Genomic DNA, 16,932 nt, shown 5'->3' on the forward strand with positions numbered 1-16,932 from the left:
AAAAAAGCCCAGATTCAGAAAGATACTTAGCAGCCTCATTGCTGTAGAAATGGGTCTTATGTACCTGGCTGACAGACTGAAGATTTTTAGCTGTGAACTCTTTACTGGAGCCAGGCACCTAAACCAGATCAATTTGGCTGAGGAGTGGGAGTGGGGGGTGGGTTAGGAACACCCCAGCTCCCAGCATACACACTACATAGCCCCATGGTTAAGGCACTCACCAGATTCCAATTACTGCTCCACCTGATCATAAGCACAGCTTTGAAACCAGATCTCCTGCCTCCCATGTTGGGTGTCCTATTCATGGTTAGGGTTGCCAGGTGTCCAGTATTGGCCTGGATAGTCTGGTATTTGCAGCTTCTGTCCAGTAAAAAAAACAAAAACACAGAAAACACCCGACATGTAAAATATCCGGTATTTTCTGTTTTTCTTGGACGGAAGGCCACTTGGGACATTCTTCCCCTGCCGCGTTTGGTGGGGGCACAGGGAGTGTGGAGATGTAAAGGTGCCATGACTCTTTTTTTTGTGTGTGTGTCCAGTTGTTGGGTTTTTTTTTGGGGGGGGGGTTCCACAACCAATTTTTTCCCTGTCATGTTTGGTATTTTTTGTGAAACTATCTGGCGACCCTACTCATGGTGGGCCTCTCTCTTTGGAGCTGTTCTACTTTGTATGGGTATGTCTACACTACCCCGCTAGTTCGAACTAGCGGGGTAATGTATGCATACCGAACTTGCTAATGAAGCCCGGGATTTGAATTTCCCGGGCTTCATTAGCATAAAGCCGGCGCCGCCATTTTTAAAAGCCAGCTAGTGTAGCCGCGCGGCACGGGCTAGATAGTTCGAACTACGTAGCCATTCCGAACTATCTGTACTCCTCGTGGAACGAGGAGTACAGATAGTTCGGAATGGCTACGTAGTTCGAACTATCTAGCCCGTGCCGCGTGTAGCCGCGCGGCACGGGGTTCGCACTAGCCGGCTTTTAAAAATGGCGGCGCTGGCTTTATGCTAATGAAGCCTGGGAAATTCAAATCCCAGGCTTCATTAGCAAGTTTGGTATGCATACATTACCCCGCTAGTTCGAACTAGCGGGGTAGTGTAGACATACCCTATAAGAATAAGTCCTTGAGCTAGAGTGTGGCCCTGTTGTCTGGGGCACCCCCTGGCATGTGGGAAAGTCAGGTTCAGGTCCCTGCTTGAATATTTATACATTCAAATTAGAACAGCTCTACTAGGATAGAAAGCCCAAGAATACCCAATTATCTACAGTTTAGGGTCCCCACACAAGAGATGTCATTTCAGGTCTATACTTCAAATCAGGCACATAGGAGATTCAAACCTTAGCCTCACAAATACTAAGTAAGTGCCATAACCAGTACACTGTTGGATATTCTAGGATGTGTATGTGTGTCTTGTGAGAGCCCTGATCCTTTAGGCATGCTGTAAGCACACCTGGGAGATTACCCCCCTCAGGTGTGATAGACAAGGGAGTGCCTAATTGAAGAAGGCTGCCACAACTCTGGGGTGAGTTAGGGCTCCAAACAGTTAGCCAAGGAGCAGCAGTAAGCTTTAGGCAGCTTTATCTTTGCCTACCCAAAGAAAATTTAGCTATGCACATGGTTAGATGGCAGCAAAATGGTGGTGTTCAGAATGTCAGTGGAACCTAAATACCTTTATGAATCTAGCCCATACAGTTAAATTGGATGGAATTGCATCCATCATATGTTAAAACAGCTAAAGGGTATACTATTTTGGCTGGCAAAAAGTAAAACTTCTGGAATGTAAGCAAGGCTCACGCTACAGATGGCATTCAAGAATTCTTTAGTGACTCAGTTGGATTTAGACAATATTTCTGGTGCCTAAAATGAATTAATTCTAGTAAATGTCACTCCACTTGGTTCATAAACCAATCACTCAAGAGCACAGCAGTAGATCAAAGACCCCTTTGATTAGTCTTCCTCTAAAAGGTGCTATAAGCTGGTGGGCAGCTTCACCAGCCAGGGAAGGGAACTAAAGCTCCAAGCATTAGTCATTTTAAGACTTTTTCTTCAAGATTCATTTTATTATCCATGGTGATCACAAAACAAAATCAAATCAACTAAAAACACCACTAAGCAATAGTTCCCATAGGGATTCTCTGTTTTGAGTTGGCTGGAATGCGAGAAAATACACTATTTGCCTTCGGCCCAACTCTCCTTCCTTTTATAGTCTTCCCCCAGAAGCCATGTGACCAACTGGGACCTGTCATTCATTTACAGTCTTCAGCACTTTTACCTTTTCCCAAACACAGCCTAGCACAGTATATGATTTCAGAGTAGAAGCTACTTCAGAAAGGGCATTTTAGGGTCAGCCGCCAGTCATGGTTCTCTCACCAATTAACCTACTGCCAAGATTTTAATTCTTATATGAAGTTTCTAGCCATTTGGGATGTGACTGTATAATCAAAGCTTTTATAACAAGCTGCTGAAGGAGGAGAGAATACCATCTATAGGACCACGGTTAAGGTAGAGCCTGTGGGATGGAGAGAGCTCAGATTATTTTTAAGTCTAGAGATGTCCACTGTGATCTAGCATAACCAGCTGCATACCACAGGCCATGGAATTTCACCCAGTGAATGTAAAGGTGAGAATTTTTTCACAATTTTTACAAGACATCTCCCAGGGGTAGGTAATACTTTTTGACAGGGGGCCACGCCAAGAATTTGGGAAGTGGTCAAGGGAGGAGGTGCAGAGTCTGGCACGGAGGTTGGGTGCAGAAGGGAGCTTGCAGTAAGGGATTGGGGTACAGGAGAAGGTCTGGGAGGGGATTTGGGTAAAAGAAGCAGTTGTGACCTTGACGAGGGTGCAGGGGTTTGGGTTGTGACTTTGGGCAAGAGGGGATTGTGTCTTGAGGCAAGGGACTAGGGTGCATAAGGGGTTGGTGGGCTTTGAGCTGTGATCTAAGGCTGGGGGGTGACCTGGAACAGGGGATTGGGGTGCAGGATCTGGGAGGAAATATGGGTGCAGGAGGGGGCACTGGGTTTGGGTTGGGACAGGGGATTAGGGTGCAGGATATGGGAGTAGAGAGTTGGGGTTATGTGGGGTGTAGGAGAGCAGAGAGTTGGGGTGCCAGAGGCAGGCTCTGGCCAGGACACTCACCTGCTTGACTCCTGGCCAGCAGCCTTCTCAAGCAGACTCCCTGCCTGCTCTGCCCCTATACTGGCTGCAGAAGTTTATGAACAGCTATGAGCATGGGGGTGAGGGCCAATGGAAAGAAGCCAATGGAATTGTGCTGGGGGCGGGGACAGTGTATAAAGCCTCCCCCCTCTCCTAGGTTTTCAGCTGTTCAATCAGAGCCCCGCAGCAGCTGCTTTTCTCAGCAGCATGTGGGAGGCCAGATCCGGTGGCTTGGCAGGCTGGATCTGGCCCGCAGAGGGAATTTTGCCCAGGCCTCCCTTAAAGCATGAGGCTACTCGAACACAGTACACTATCACCACTCACCCAAGCCACCAGAGTTTATTTCAATCCATCCTCAAGCTGGTGAAAGCAGTGAGGGTATGTCTACACTAGCCCCTTAGTTCGAACGAGGGAGGCTAATATAGGCATTCGAACTTGCAAATGAAGCCCGGGATTTAAATATCCCGGGGTTTATTTGCATCTTCCCATCCAGGCGCCATTTTTAAATCCCCCTAGACCGAACTAACTGTCCGCGGCTACACGCAGCAGTCAAACGTTAACTCGAACTAAGTCCTTAGTTTGAGTTAACTGTTACACCTCATTCCACGAGGTTTGAATAACAGGCACAACCACTGTTCACTCACTCAAGCACATGGTCAAGCAGCCAGAAACATTTTAAGCTCTGCAAGCCTTTAGCTTTGCAGGCAGGCTGGTAAGTCTCTTGGGGTATGTCTACACTACCCCGCTAGTTCGAACTAGCGGGGTAATGTATGCATACCGTACTTGCTAATGAAGCCCGGGATTTGAATTTCCCGGGCTTCATTAGCATAAGCGGGGAGCCGCCATTTTTAAATCCCCGCTGCTTCGAACCCCGTGTAGCGCGGCTACACGGGGCTCGAACTAGGTAGTTCGGACTAGGGTGCCTATTCCGAACTACCGTTACTACCGTAACTACCGTTACTCCACTACGTGGAGTGAAACGAGGAGTAACGGTAGTTCGGAATAGGCACCCTAGTCCGAACTACCTAGTTCGAGCCCCGTGTAGCCGCGCTACACGGGGTTCGAAGCAGCGGGGATTTAAAAATGGCGGCTCCCCGCTTATGCTAATGAAGCCCGGGAAATTCAAATCCCGGGCTTCATTAGCAAGTGCGGTATGCATACATTACCCCGCTAGTTCGAACTAGCGGGGTAGTGTAGACATACCCCTAGTGAGAACCTGCCTCTGGCCCCTCCCTTCCCCAACCTTCTGCCCCAAACTCATGCCCCTGCAACTCCACATGCATCCATACCTCCTCCCAGATCTGGCACCCCAATCTCCTGCCTGAGATCACAATCCCCTCCTACCCTAGGTCACATCCCAAACCCCTGCACCCCAGTTCCCTGTCCTAGGTCACAACTAACTCCTGCACCCAAATGCCCTCGTAGACCCCATTCTCCCTCCTGTACCCCAATCCCTTACCCCGCGCTCCCTTCTGCACCCAACCTCTATCCCAGACCCCGGACCTCCTCCATTAATATCATGGAAGAATGCAGCCCTTTCCAAAATCTTGGGAGTGGCTCCCCCATCAAAAATTATTGCCCACCCCTGAATTACAGTTTGTAGCCCTTTGGAAAAATTGATGCATTGATGGGTAACAGTAAACATGATGATAGCCAGAGCTGCTTTAAAACCAGTATAAAAGCAGTATCTTCACTGGTCTTCTATATATTCCATTTTAGGGTGTGCTGGATCCATCAAGTTACAGGAGTGTGGGTGTATCCTCTCCTGGATTATCTCAGCCCTGGTGCCAAGATAATCTTATTTGCAACTACCACCATAGTACTTAACATTATCTACTTGCTGGGAGAGGTTCTAAACAACTACATTTGGGATACACAAAAATGTAAGTATTGTTGTCAGGAGCACTAACTAGTGCAATTACTCTCCTGGGCTTGATCCTGCTCCCATTGAAGTCAATGGAAGTTTGAGGATTAAAACATGGGGAACTGACAAGATTTCATTGTAACTTTTCTTTCTTCCTCTTAAAAAGAGTCAAATGAATGACATGTCTAGTAGGTAATATGATTAGCTATGAATATGTATTCATTTTTATAACTTTTTCCGTTAAAAGTATTTCCGCAAAAGAGCGTCTAGATTGGCACGGATGCTTTTGCGCAAAAAGTGCTTTTGTGCAAAAGCATCCATGCCCAGTATAGACGCGCTTTTGCGCAAGAAAGCTCCGATGGCCATTTTAGCCATCAGGCTTTCTTGCACAAAAAATTAAGGTGCCTGTCTACACTGGCCCTCTTGCGCAAGTATTCTTGCGCAAGAGGGCTTATCCCTGACCGGGAGCATCAAAGTATTTGCGCAAGAAGCACTGAATTCTTACATTAGAACATCAGTGTTCTTGCGCAAATTCAAGCGGCCAGTGTAGACAACTGGCAAGTTTTTGCGCAAAATCTTGCCAGTCTAGATGTACCCACTATGTTTTATTAGTTAAGGAACCAGTGAAATCTAGCTAGAATAAGGTGCCATTCTTTGGAAATGATCTTATTGTCATGCATGAGGTTAGGAAGAAAGATTGTTTTAAAGACATTTTCAAGTCTAAGATACTTAACTGTTTATAAATCAGTTTGCCCTATGAAATGAAATATGTACTTATCAAACAGTCCAAATAATAGGGATAACAGAGAACCTTACTGCAGAATTCTACAGGATAAATATCTGCATCCTAGTTAGGTAACCAATCACTAACAATGAGGCATGTAAAATGACATGCACAAAACTTAGTGGATCCCTCACAGACCTGGCAGCAGGGTGGAAGGTGACCAGGAGGCAAAGGGGGCAAGTGCCCCGAGGCCTGGCAATTAAAAAGGGCCCGAGGCTCCCAGCTGCTGCTACTGTGACAGTGGCAGTGCTCAGAACCCTAAGCTCTTTAAATTGCCACTAGAGCATTGTGCGACTCTATGGGGTGGGGGGAAAGGGCAGCTTGGCACACTATGGGAAGTGCTGAGGAGTCAGGGTTGGCTGTTCCAGCCTCTCTTCTTTTGCCCAAGGCCTCACTTCTTCTGGGAGTATGGAGCCAGCTCCCCCTCCACCTTACCCAGGGGCCCAGTGTGGCTACAGGCTCCCCTGATTCCTCACATATAAAACTTTTATAGATTTCCTCTCTCCAGCCATACAAACAGATTACATTACCCCAGCCCACATCCGCAGCAGACAGTGATTGAGCTACTTACAGATTTCTTCCCAGTCTGTGGTACACAAGGGATTCTTCAAACAAAAACAAGGTCCTTTTCCCTCCCCCGGGAGTGAGGGCAGAATCAGAGTTGGAAAAGAAGGATAAAGGGGAGTCAGTCTCTTCAGCAGCAATTTTTTTATCACCCCTTTGGAGCGTGGCTAATCTGCAGGTAGAGTGCCTTTAATTAGGGTTAGAGTCGGCCTCCAATCTCTCCTTTAGGGTCACCCCCACTTCAAACCTGGTTCATATAGTTTCAAGAGTAGCAAGCTCTACAGCTATGTTCCTCTTTGCTGTAGCCAGCAGTCATCACAACTCCTCCTTCATGTGGCAGGCTTCTTTCTAAGCTTCTTCCCTCAGGCACAGCAAGCCTAGCAGATATGCCTGGTTAGTGCTGGCTATGCCCAGAAGAGCTCATTAGCCTCTTCTCTAACAGAGTGAGGTGTGCCCCCTCACATATGGTCTTCTTCATCATCACGTTGAAACAGCAGCTAATCAAGTGAAATCCTTGCCCCATTAAAGTCAAAGGGCATTTCATCATTAACATTGGTGGGGCCGGAATGTCACCTTTCAATTCTAAGTAATTAGAATCTGAAACATGCTTCAAAACCTCCTTTTCTGTGTACCACACTTCTACCTTTTCAGTGCTAGAGTCTAGACATCAGGTGCCTCTTTTCTAAGCTGGAGAGCCTCTGGTCATTTGGCACGATTCTCATGGCTGGCCCTGAGCCGGTAATTCAATTTCATGTTCATATCTATTTAAACCACTTACCTTGTCTTCAGATAATTCAGGCAAGGTCCTTTAAAGAAAGGTTATTGAAAAAAAGAAGGCTTCCCAGTGTATAAATTCCATATAATAGAAAACATCATAATAATGTGATGGAGCAACATATGTTCTGATTGAATCCACAAACAAATAGCTCAAAAAATCTCTCTCACTGTTCCATAGTATGTATAATAGAAACTTTAGTTACTTTGGTTCCTTACCCAAGAGAACAGAGGTTAATATTGACATCGTCTCAACAGGCTCAGCTACTATTCAATTTCCCCCCCTCCCAGTTGGTTAGGACACACTGATTCAAATTGTTCCGTTCAAAGACATGTAAATGGCATGAGTCACCTGCTGTGTTGCCATGTATGAAACATGGCATATAATTCAGACCTAAAGTGTATGGTAGCAATACCACAACCATAAAAATGTAAAATAATAATTATATGGAAGATTTGAAGAAATAAATGTTTGGAAACCAGACCTTGAAGAGAGGTTTCTAGATTAATACAATCTGACTTGAAAAGGTTTCATTTATTTTTGTGTTCCTTTTCCTCCGGAGGTGCATTAAGAAAAAAACCCAGAACTGACTAAATGATTTTGTAGTTAGTTTTTCCAACCTAAACCACAAACATCATGGGGAAGAAAAAATTTGCCCTTTTCACAGGCCTTCTCTCAGTGTTGAAGATACCTGCATTCCTGCCAAACTAATTGATCCATCTGCAGGAGAATTCCTCAGAAGAAAGGAAAAAGGCCCTTTCTGAAAGACAAACACAATGCTTCAATTGAAACCACTGGGTAGGTTCCTCACACAGAGGACACAAGGGATCCAAGATTAGTCTTTTGGAGCCAGCACATTTGTTTTGTTTTTGACCTTTTTGACTATGGCTATCCCATGCTTACTGGCAAGCCCAAAATACACAGCCCATTGTATTCAGGCTGTTGACAAGGTCTGCAGACCAGGGAGACGCTGAACAAAGCGGCGGAGCACCCGGCAGGACCCGCGCCGCTTCCAGCTGATCTGGAAGTGGCCGCGGGTCCGGCCCCCGGTGCTCCGCCGCTTTGCTCCCATCTCCCTGGTCTGCTGGCTCCGCCAGCAGACCAGGGAGACGGGGAGCAGCTTTTCTCGCCCCGGAGAAGGCGGGCGGCGGGACCAGGCGTCCCGCTGCTCTAGTTCTCCGGGGCGAGAAATCCCCGTTCGTAACTGCGGATCCGACATAAGTCGGATCCGCGTAACTCGGGGACTGCCTGTATATACTGTGGTCATGCTACCTAGATAACTAAAAGGAATGGACATTAAAGAGGAAAAAGCCCTATTAGCCGTAATTGATTCTTTATGTGTTACTAAGGTACTCGTTCACAATCTCTTTCTGCCAGCCACCTAATTGCCAGGGGAGCCAACAGCTGTGCCGGGCCTCAGGGCAAGGTGGGGAGATGCTCCATGCTCCTGGAATAGGCAGGGCTTCAGGCAGAGGGGGCAGGGCTGGAGGAAGCCAGCCCTCAGTGCTGCCCTGAGCACACCACAAAGCCCCGCCCCCCCAAGACCAGGGCAACTGGGAGCCCCAGGCCCTTTAGAATCACCAGGACCCAGGGCACTTACCTCCCTTGCCCCCTATCAGCAGGGCTGCCAATTGCCATGCCTCTCCACCAGCCACCATACTAAACAATCACCAACATATCTTCAGGGCCCATTGTTTAACATAACTCTCAATGATTTCAGCTGTTACAAAGGAAGCCTCACTTCCTGAACTCACTCTCTTATACCAGAGATACTGTCCCAAAGCAAGTCTAATACTTAAGCATAAGAATCAACAATTTCAGCCCTGTAACACATAACAAAACCCTCCACTGAATTGAAATTACCTCTTCTATTACACAATAATCAGTCAATGCCTACAACCACTCACTGGGCTTTGGAACCCATTCATTGGCCCAATGAATGCCACTTAGTTGAGGGTGAGTTCTTTAATCAGTATAAACCAAGCACAGTTCTGCTGCCCTCTATTCATGCTACAAGAATAACAATGTTTTATTAGTCCAACCCCAAAAACAAGGAAAGTGGGGATCCAACACCTGCCAAAAGTGATCCTTTGGACGAGCAATCCCATCATGCTGAGCACTTAGGCGGGTGGGGGTGCCCATGCAAATTAGATCAGCTTCTGTAATCCTCTTCCCCAGTTCATCATAAGATGTCAGGAGAGAACTCATTCAGACTATGTTTACAATCAGTTTTTATTCATTCTGGTGTTTTGAAAGCTATTCTCCATATTGTTTCAGCTATGGAAGAAGGAAAAGAAAAGCCTAAAATGGACTGAGCATTGAAAGCAACAAGGAGTATTTACTTGTTCCTCCATGGAAGACTTCTCAGCTTGAACAGATGCTAGCAGGGAGATGAATTTCTTGGAAAGATGTTTCTATGGACCATGTGCTCAATGCAAGGATGATTTTACTTGGTTTAGGGGAAAATTGATTTTTAATGAAAACCATTAGCTATGTTTTGACCCTCCTCTTTCCATATCATGTACATTAATTATCTCCACAATGTCCTCAGCATGTATTATTATCTATATCAGTAAAAATACATTTCCATTTATTGTGGGAAGAATAATGGGTCCATTTGTGTGTCATTTTCAGAAAGAGGTTAAGCAGATAAGCCTATTCTGGATAAATATAATAAACCTTTATATTTCAGAATATGTTGTAAAGATCCATTAAAAGACCACTACCTAAACTTACCTGAAGAAATAATCTAATCAAACTATGAGATACTAATGTACCAGTGTAGAACAGGTGCCTTAAGTAGGCAATGTTAATACAGATGGAACCTCTCTAGTCCAGCACCCTGGAACCTGACTGGTGCGAAACCAGAGAATATGCCAAACCATGGAAGGTCAATATTGTAGGGAGTGGGTCTCTTTTTAGATTTATTTCGCCAAGGCAAATAAACGGAACAATGCTTGCAATGCTGCTTAGTAATGTATGACTGTACTGATACACCCTACATATAAGCCTACATCTAGCCAAAGCTTATCAGTTCTCTTCATAACAACTATATTGGCACAAGGAAATAAGTAGATAAAGCATAAAAAACATGCTTATGTTTAGCAGCATTACCAGCACTTCCACTGCTTCCTGGTCTCTCAGAAGACATTTAGGGGTAAATTAAAGCTAAATAACAGCACAGAACACTGAGAGCCAGGACTGGTGGCTGTAAATGACCTTTATGGGACCACAGAAAACTTGGCCCTACCCACAATAAGCAGGCATCTGGCAAACTAAAATTCTGCCGGACCACGGATGTTGCTGGACCACAGAGTAATTATATCTGGACCAGTAGTCATTATATCAATTGAATCGGACCTTAACTGTAATTAGAACCTTTGTTCATTTGATGGAGTTTTTCTTAACTACAAAAGCACATAAATAAAGACCAAAATATATTCAGTTTAATGTTTCTGAAAGCTGCTTCTCAGAATTCCAGATGGATTGATATAGCAGGTACAGTATAATATATTTCCAATTTTTTTTATATCGCCTGTAGATGATGATATTTCTGTATGAAGTTGTTTCCTTCCCATTTCTAATACAAAATTGACTGTTGTATAATATATGCTGAAATCCTGAAACTGAGTAACCAAGTCCTGAGCGCTTAACAGGTAAGTGGCAGTACAGATTGTACCAGGGAGAATGCAGTCAGGAAGTCGCTTGCGTGTTTTAAGGCCTTATTTTTTGAGTACTTACCATGGTCTATGTTTTTTTGTGGATTCCAATTGACTATCAGGCAATTAAGAGGAAAATGTAACAGCCAGGGAATCACTGTGTGGGAATAAAATTAATGAATGGAATTATTTTTAACAGGATGCTATACTTAAAAAATAATATTCTATATATGCAAGTACCTTCATGTTCCACTCTCACACTTTACGATGATATTGAATTTTTGAATATACTAAAATGCATTTACGTAAGTGTTTGTAAAGCACTCTGAATGTGCAAAGTGGTGTACATTTGTTAATATATCTTTAGCGAGAGGAACACTGTCAGGGAGTTGATTTGACTTGACAGTAGCCCTTATCTGGATTAAATTTAGTGGCTACATCTACACTACAGGCTTCTTGTGCAAGAATGGCCATTCTTGCGCAAAAACTTGTAGAGCATCTACACTGCATGCACGTTCTTGTGCAAGTAGATTTACAGTAAAGCGTCGGAACAGAGGGCTTCTTGCGCAAGAGCTCTTGTGCAAGAAGGCAGTGTGGATGGGCAACAGGGGTTTTGCGCAAGAAACTCCTATGGCTAAAATGTCCATCAGAGCTTTCTTGCGCAAGAGAGTGTCCACACTGCTATGGATGCTCTTGCGCAAAAGCACATCTCTTGCGCAAAAGTACATGGCAGTGTGGATGTGCTCTTGCACAAGAGCTTTTGCACAAGAACTCTTGTGCAAAACAGTTCTTGTGCAAGAAGCCTGCAGTGTAGACATAGCCAGTTAGTGTGTACATTCTGGATTTAACTGCAGAATATGACATGCAAATTGCAGTGTGACTTACTATCAACTATTTGGTATACATGCAGTATGATAAGAGACATTGCTGGAGTTTCTTGGGGTGGAGGTTAAAGAGAGATTTTTGGGATATGGTAGTTGGTTGTATAAAAATAAGGACCTATTTAAAATATAGTTTTAGAATACAGTTGGCTAGGTATTCTAGATGGAATAAATATGAAAATATAGAAAAAGTTTTAACTCTTACAATTTTTACAATGTTCCTTTCAGCTTCAGTAACAGAGAAAATCTGAATTAAATCTCCACCACATTCTTGTCCTACTCACGCCTCGTTGCAGTATTGTTTTAACCATGTTGATCCCAAGATCTTAGAGAGACTAGGCTGGTGAGGAAATATCTCTTATTTGACATGCTTCTGCTGGTGAGAGACACAAGCTTTCGAGCTTTTCTTCAGGTCTGGGCAACTAAGAGTATGTCTACTCAACAATCTTAAATCAATTAGGTTAGCATACAGCCACCACAGTAACTACTGTGCTGGCTGATGTCCACACTACCCTCCTTCTGTCTATGGCACGTGTCCTCACCAGCAGCTTTTCCACTGACTAGAGACAGGCAGTGTGAGGGGCTAAGGGTCTGGGTGCTCAGTTCTGCACAGCTCCCTGTGGAGCCCAGTAAGAATAGGGAGGAAGCCACGAGGGGCCTCTGGCAGAGATAAATCCATTCCCACAATCTGTTCAGGTGGCAGGGAACCTAGTGTCTGGGGGGCAGCCAGGCTCCAAGCTGGGAACTTCAGTGCAGCTGGGTTCCCTGCTGGGAGCAGGGAGTCAGGACCCCAGGGGGCAGCAGGGCTCCCAGCAGAAATTGGGGCACCTGGGTAGAGGCAGCTGCAGCACAGTTCAGGAACCTGGGTGACAGCCCAGCTTGGAGCAGAGACCTGGCAGCCCTGGGTTGGGGAGCTGGGCTTTCAGCTCCTGGCCGTGGAGTGTGAAATTGACAAGACAGCCAATGTAAGTAATGCAGCATTTATATTGATACTGCATCTTCATAAATACACCAACATAAACCCTACACCTATCGTAGAGCTAGATATATTATGGTGGTGTAGTAGGCCACATACATTGGCTGTAGTGTATACACTGACATAGTTAGGTCAACAACACTAGCATAAACCAGGTCTACATTACAGACCTAAAATTACATCACTCGGTGTGAGAAACCCACTGTAGCAATGTGCATGATGACAAGCCGCCCTCCCCCTGCGCAAGTGTGTCATAACTAACTTCAGTATGGAACAGATTGTTTAGCATAAGAAGTTAACACATAAAGGGACCATTCAAGGTGAAGTGGTCCATTAACACTTTTACAGTCAGAGGACAAAAAAGATGGGGCTAGTAGGTTACATATTTGTTATAAAAACCTATAAACCCAATGTTTTTATTAAGACTATGTTTGGGTATGTCTACACTACCACACTACTTCGAACTAGGGTGGTAATGTAGTCAACTGGAGTTGCAAATGAAGCCCGGGATTTGAATTTCCCGGGCTTCATTTGCATGTTGCCGGGCGCCGCCATTTTTAAATGTCCGCTAGTTCGGACTCCGTGCCCCGCGGCTACACACGGCACAAACTAGGTAGTTCGGACTAGGCTTCCTATTCCGAACTACCGTTACTCCTCGTGGAACTACCTAGTTCGTGCCGCGTGTAGCCGTGTGGCACGGAGTCCGAACTAGCGGACATTTAAAAATGGCGGCGCCCGGCAACATGCAAACGAAGCCCGGGAAATTCAAATCCCGGGCTTCATTTGCAACTCCGGTTGACTACATTACCACCCTAGTTCGAACTAGGGTGGTAGTGTAGACATACCCTTTCTGATGTCTAGCAAATTTATGAATTTAAGCTGCTGGCATGTCTTTTGAAAGTGTTGTGCAGATTTCCTTGGAGGACAAGGACTGAGAGGTCCATGTTTGTCCGTGGATAGTCCGATCATTTTGCCTTTTATCGCTTTTTTTTCTATTTGAGTTCATTTGAGTGGGTAGTGGTGGTCTCATTTCACCCACACAGTTTTGGTTGAGGCATTCAGTGCACTGGATGAGGTTCCCCACATACTCTGATAGGTATGTGTAGGACCAAGAGATCTTGAAAAGGGTGTTGTGGGGGGTGTTGATTATTGTAACTGTGAAGATATGTCTGCAGGTTTTGCATCTGTTGTCTTTGCAGGGTCTGGTGCCACTTTGAGCTGGTGCATCTGGTCTGGCTTGGCTTCAGCCAGTAGGCCTGACTACGCCCATCATGGAGCTGACAGAGATAAAAGCTGTCATATGAGCTAGATAGCTAAATGCAAAGTAATCTGGCAAGGTTTGAACTCGGTTATCCCTTTATATCAAAAAGTTCTACTGCTCCTGGATGCTTTCAAGAACAGAAAGAGTGGGCAATGAATTCCAGCTTTTAATACAAGACCTATGTTGTACAGTTTTTGCTGGTGTAGAGTACAACTGCAGAGAAGATTGTTTTCCTTCAGAAATATACAATTCATAATACTCACCACCCATGTCTACAAGTATTATAGACCCTGACACTGGCCGTGGCTCCATGCATGTTGTGCCCCAAAGCCCCAACATCCTTCTCTACATGAAGCCTGACAATGCTCAGCCACAGCTAGCGGCCCTGAGCTCAGGCCCGCTGGTTGGCCAAGGCAACGCTTGAGCAAGCCAGGCATTGGGGTCAGACCAGTGGCTCAGTCCGGCACTGAGCGGGTGGGGTAGGAGGCAGCAGCTCAGCTCATTCCAGGTCTGGATCTGGGTACCAGACCTGAGAGCAGGGATCCTGGCTGTCCCTGCCCTCAGCACCCTCACTGGTGCCTAGACAATATGGAAGAGGAAGCTGCCTTAATTGAATGCTGAAGAGATAAGAACTGGGGTTAGGGAAGGGAATTAGATTGAGACAAGGAGCCGGAGGGAAGACCAGGACTGGAGGCTAGCAGGATGGGAGATAAGATGGGACAGGAAGTTGTGGGGCAGAGACTGCACCTAACTGGCCAAGGAGACTGGGAGCTTGGGGAAGATGCTGTGTACTTTTCTAAATTTTAAGTGCTTGATTTTTCAACCTTAAGAATGTTATTTTAACAGGGTTTTTTTTTTCTTTTGGGTAATAGAGAAATAGATTGAGATGTTCAGGGCTGACTAGTAGATTTGGAAAAACTTAAAAACACAACAAATAGTCTAGTAGCACCTTAAAGAATAACAAAATATGTGGATGGTATCATGAGCTTTCGTGGGCACAACTCACGGGCCACACAACTCACACTGCTTTTAATGGGAATTCTATGCGTAAGTCCCCAAGCTGGCTTTGAAAAATCTCGCCCCTAATTTCTATGTGCAACTAGAAGTAGGTATGTCCTGTGTGCATAGGTCTTTAAACATTACTAGCCAAATGCCACACATCTGCTAATTGCTCCCCAACTATGACACTTCAGTGGTTGAAGTCTGTGAATTCCTGTGAGAAAGAAGCCCGTTGTACTGTCTCATGGTTGTAGGTTATATTGTCAAATGTTTATTCCACTTTGAGTCACATCTTTTCCCTCCCTCTTACACTACTCCTCCTTTATGACGTGAATGAGTTAGCAGTGATTGCAGGCCAAAAGAAGAAATGATGAGCTGTGGATCTCTGTCAACTGTTCAGCTCACTGGCAAGAGGCTTCTGTTCTGGGCATGCCAAAGCCATGGGAGGTGGCCTGTGATGGCAGAGGCTCTTAGAGCAATGGTGCATACGGTTTCTGCTTTTCCCTTGGCTTTATCTTTTGAATTTGCACCGAGACTCTTCCAAACTCTGATGACCAGTGCTGCTTCTCTCATTTCATATCAAGATGGCTCAGCATGAAAAGAGAACTATAAGGCACACTCGGTGTTTGTCAGTGGCTGATATCCCGCTACTGGATGTCATGAGGTTTCACAATGTGGAATGTGAGCCGCAAATCCTAGCAAAGCTATTACAAAGCATCGGGTTACAGTGAGTGCAGGAAATCTGGCATTTGGGTTCAATACACAAACTATAATGTGTGCACTGGTGTGTTATGCTCTAAATGCAGCTTGTGAAATGTGAGACAGTGTGAAACAATGTGTTTTATTGTACCCTCTGCTACAGCAGAGGTGCAGGAGTTGATGAATAACCATTTGTCATTCAGTGATAATGCAAGCAAGTATCCTGCCAAAGATATAGTCCTACATAATAGGTGGGATTCACTGCCTTACCCCAACTGCTGGCTAATGCCTTGATTCAGGAAAACACACATTCTAGTGCCCCATTGCCTCAAGGGGAACTTGACCATATACATAAATGCTGTCCAGAAGAGGGATGTTTTCCTCAATCAGGGCCTAAGTGAGGCTTCAGTCACCCACTTTTCTGTAATTCTAATAATAATAGGAGGTAGTAAAATGCAATGTCCTTTCGAGCCTTTTGTCAAAATCAGACAATGTGAGCATAGCTGATTGTTCTGATTTGCACTATTAGTAACCCTAATAATAGTACAGTACAATATACAGACTGTAAACAGCAAAGATTTTATATAATAGGCTCCCAAGTAACCAATTCTATTTTTATCTACAATACACTCTGTTTTGCACAAGTGACAGATGGAAATCAATTGATTTAATTTCACCAAAGAAGTAAATTGTAGTCTTATTCCCTAAAGTGCCTTTTTTCTTTTTCAGACCACAGCTGTAAAGTCAGAATTACATTTTGAACTCAACTTACTAAATGCCATGATAGTGATGAAGAAGCTAAGCCACGTATTTCTTCACCCATCAAATGATGCATCTGCTGTAGTTTAAAACAAAATGAAATGGTGCAAAAAGAAAACCGTAGTTTCTTCATATAGTTCATACTGTAGCTAGCCACTGTCTCCAAGTTCAGACTTTTATACATAGTATGTGCATTAAAAAGTAAACATTTTACTGGGATTTTGCATAAATATTGTACCTCTGTGGTGTATGTTCTAAATATAGAGAATATTGTGGTAAAATCAGTACCATGATATAAAATTTGTTTACTTTTTAATGTATAAATAGTTCCCACTGCCTGTGTATATATACTATATATAAAAGTTAAACACACACAAATACATATAAACTGGACCAGATTCTGTCTCTTACACTGATGCAAAACAGAAAACAGAACTTTTTTTATAGAGACATACAGGGAAATATAGTAGATGTTAAAGATACACAGTTACATGGTTAAAATGAAAAGGAATCAGAAACCAAATAGCAAATATGCAGCTTGTTTTATTTCTATTTCTCTT

General features: G+C 44.5%; 1 protein-coding gene across 3 annotated transcripts in view; it reads left to right on the top strand.

Moving 5' to 3' along the window:
* The window catches only part of AIG1 (androgen induced 1), a 175,421-nt gene extending 162,321 nt beyond the window's left edge, over positions 1 to 13,100 (top strand). Inside the window, exons 6-7 of one of the 3 annotated variants that reach the window (XM_025187614.3) lie at positions 4,871 to 5,034; positions 9,416 to 13,098. In XM_025187614.3, the coding sequence (XP_025043399.3) occupies positions 4,871 to 5,034; positions 9,416 to 9,453 (202 nt within the window). In that variant the 3' untranslated portion in view covers positions 9,454 to 13,098. Of the gene's footprint in view, positions 1 to 4,870; positions 5,035 to 9,415 lie in introns of all 3 variants that reach the window. The other 2 variants (XM_075924338.2, XM_006128791.5) reach the window with 2 other exon arrangements.
* Positions 13,101 to 16,932: the final 3,832 nt, after the last annotated feature.

This window comes from Pelodiscus sinensis, chromosome 3 (assembly GCF_052426305.1).
Source record: "Pelodiscus sinensis isolate ZL-2025 chromosome 3, ASM5242630v1, whole genome shotgun sequence".
Classification (NCBI taxonomy): Eukaryota; Metazoa; Chordata; order Testudines; family Trionychidae; genus Pelodiscus; species Pelodiscus sinensis.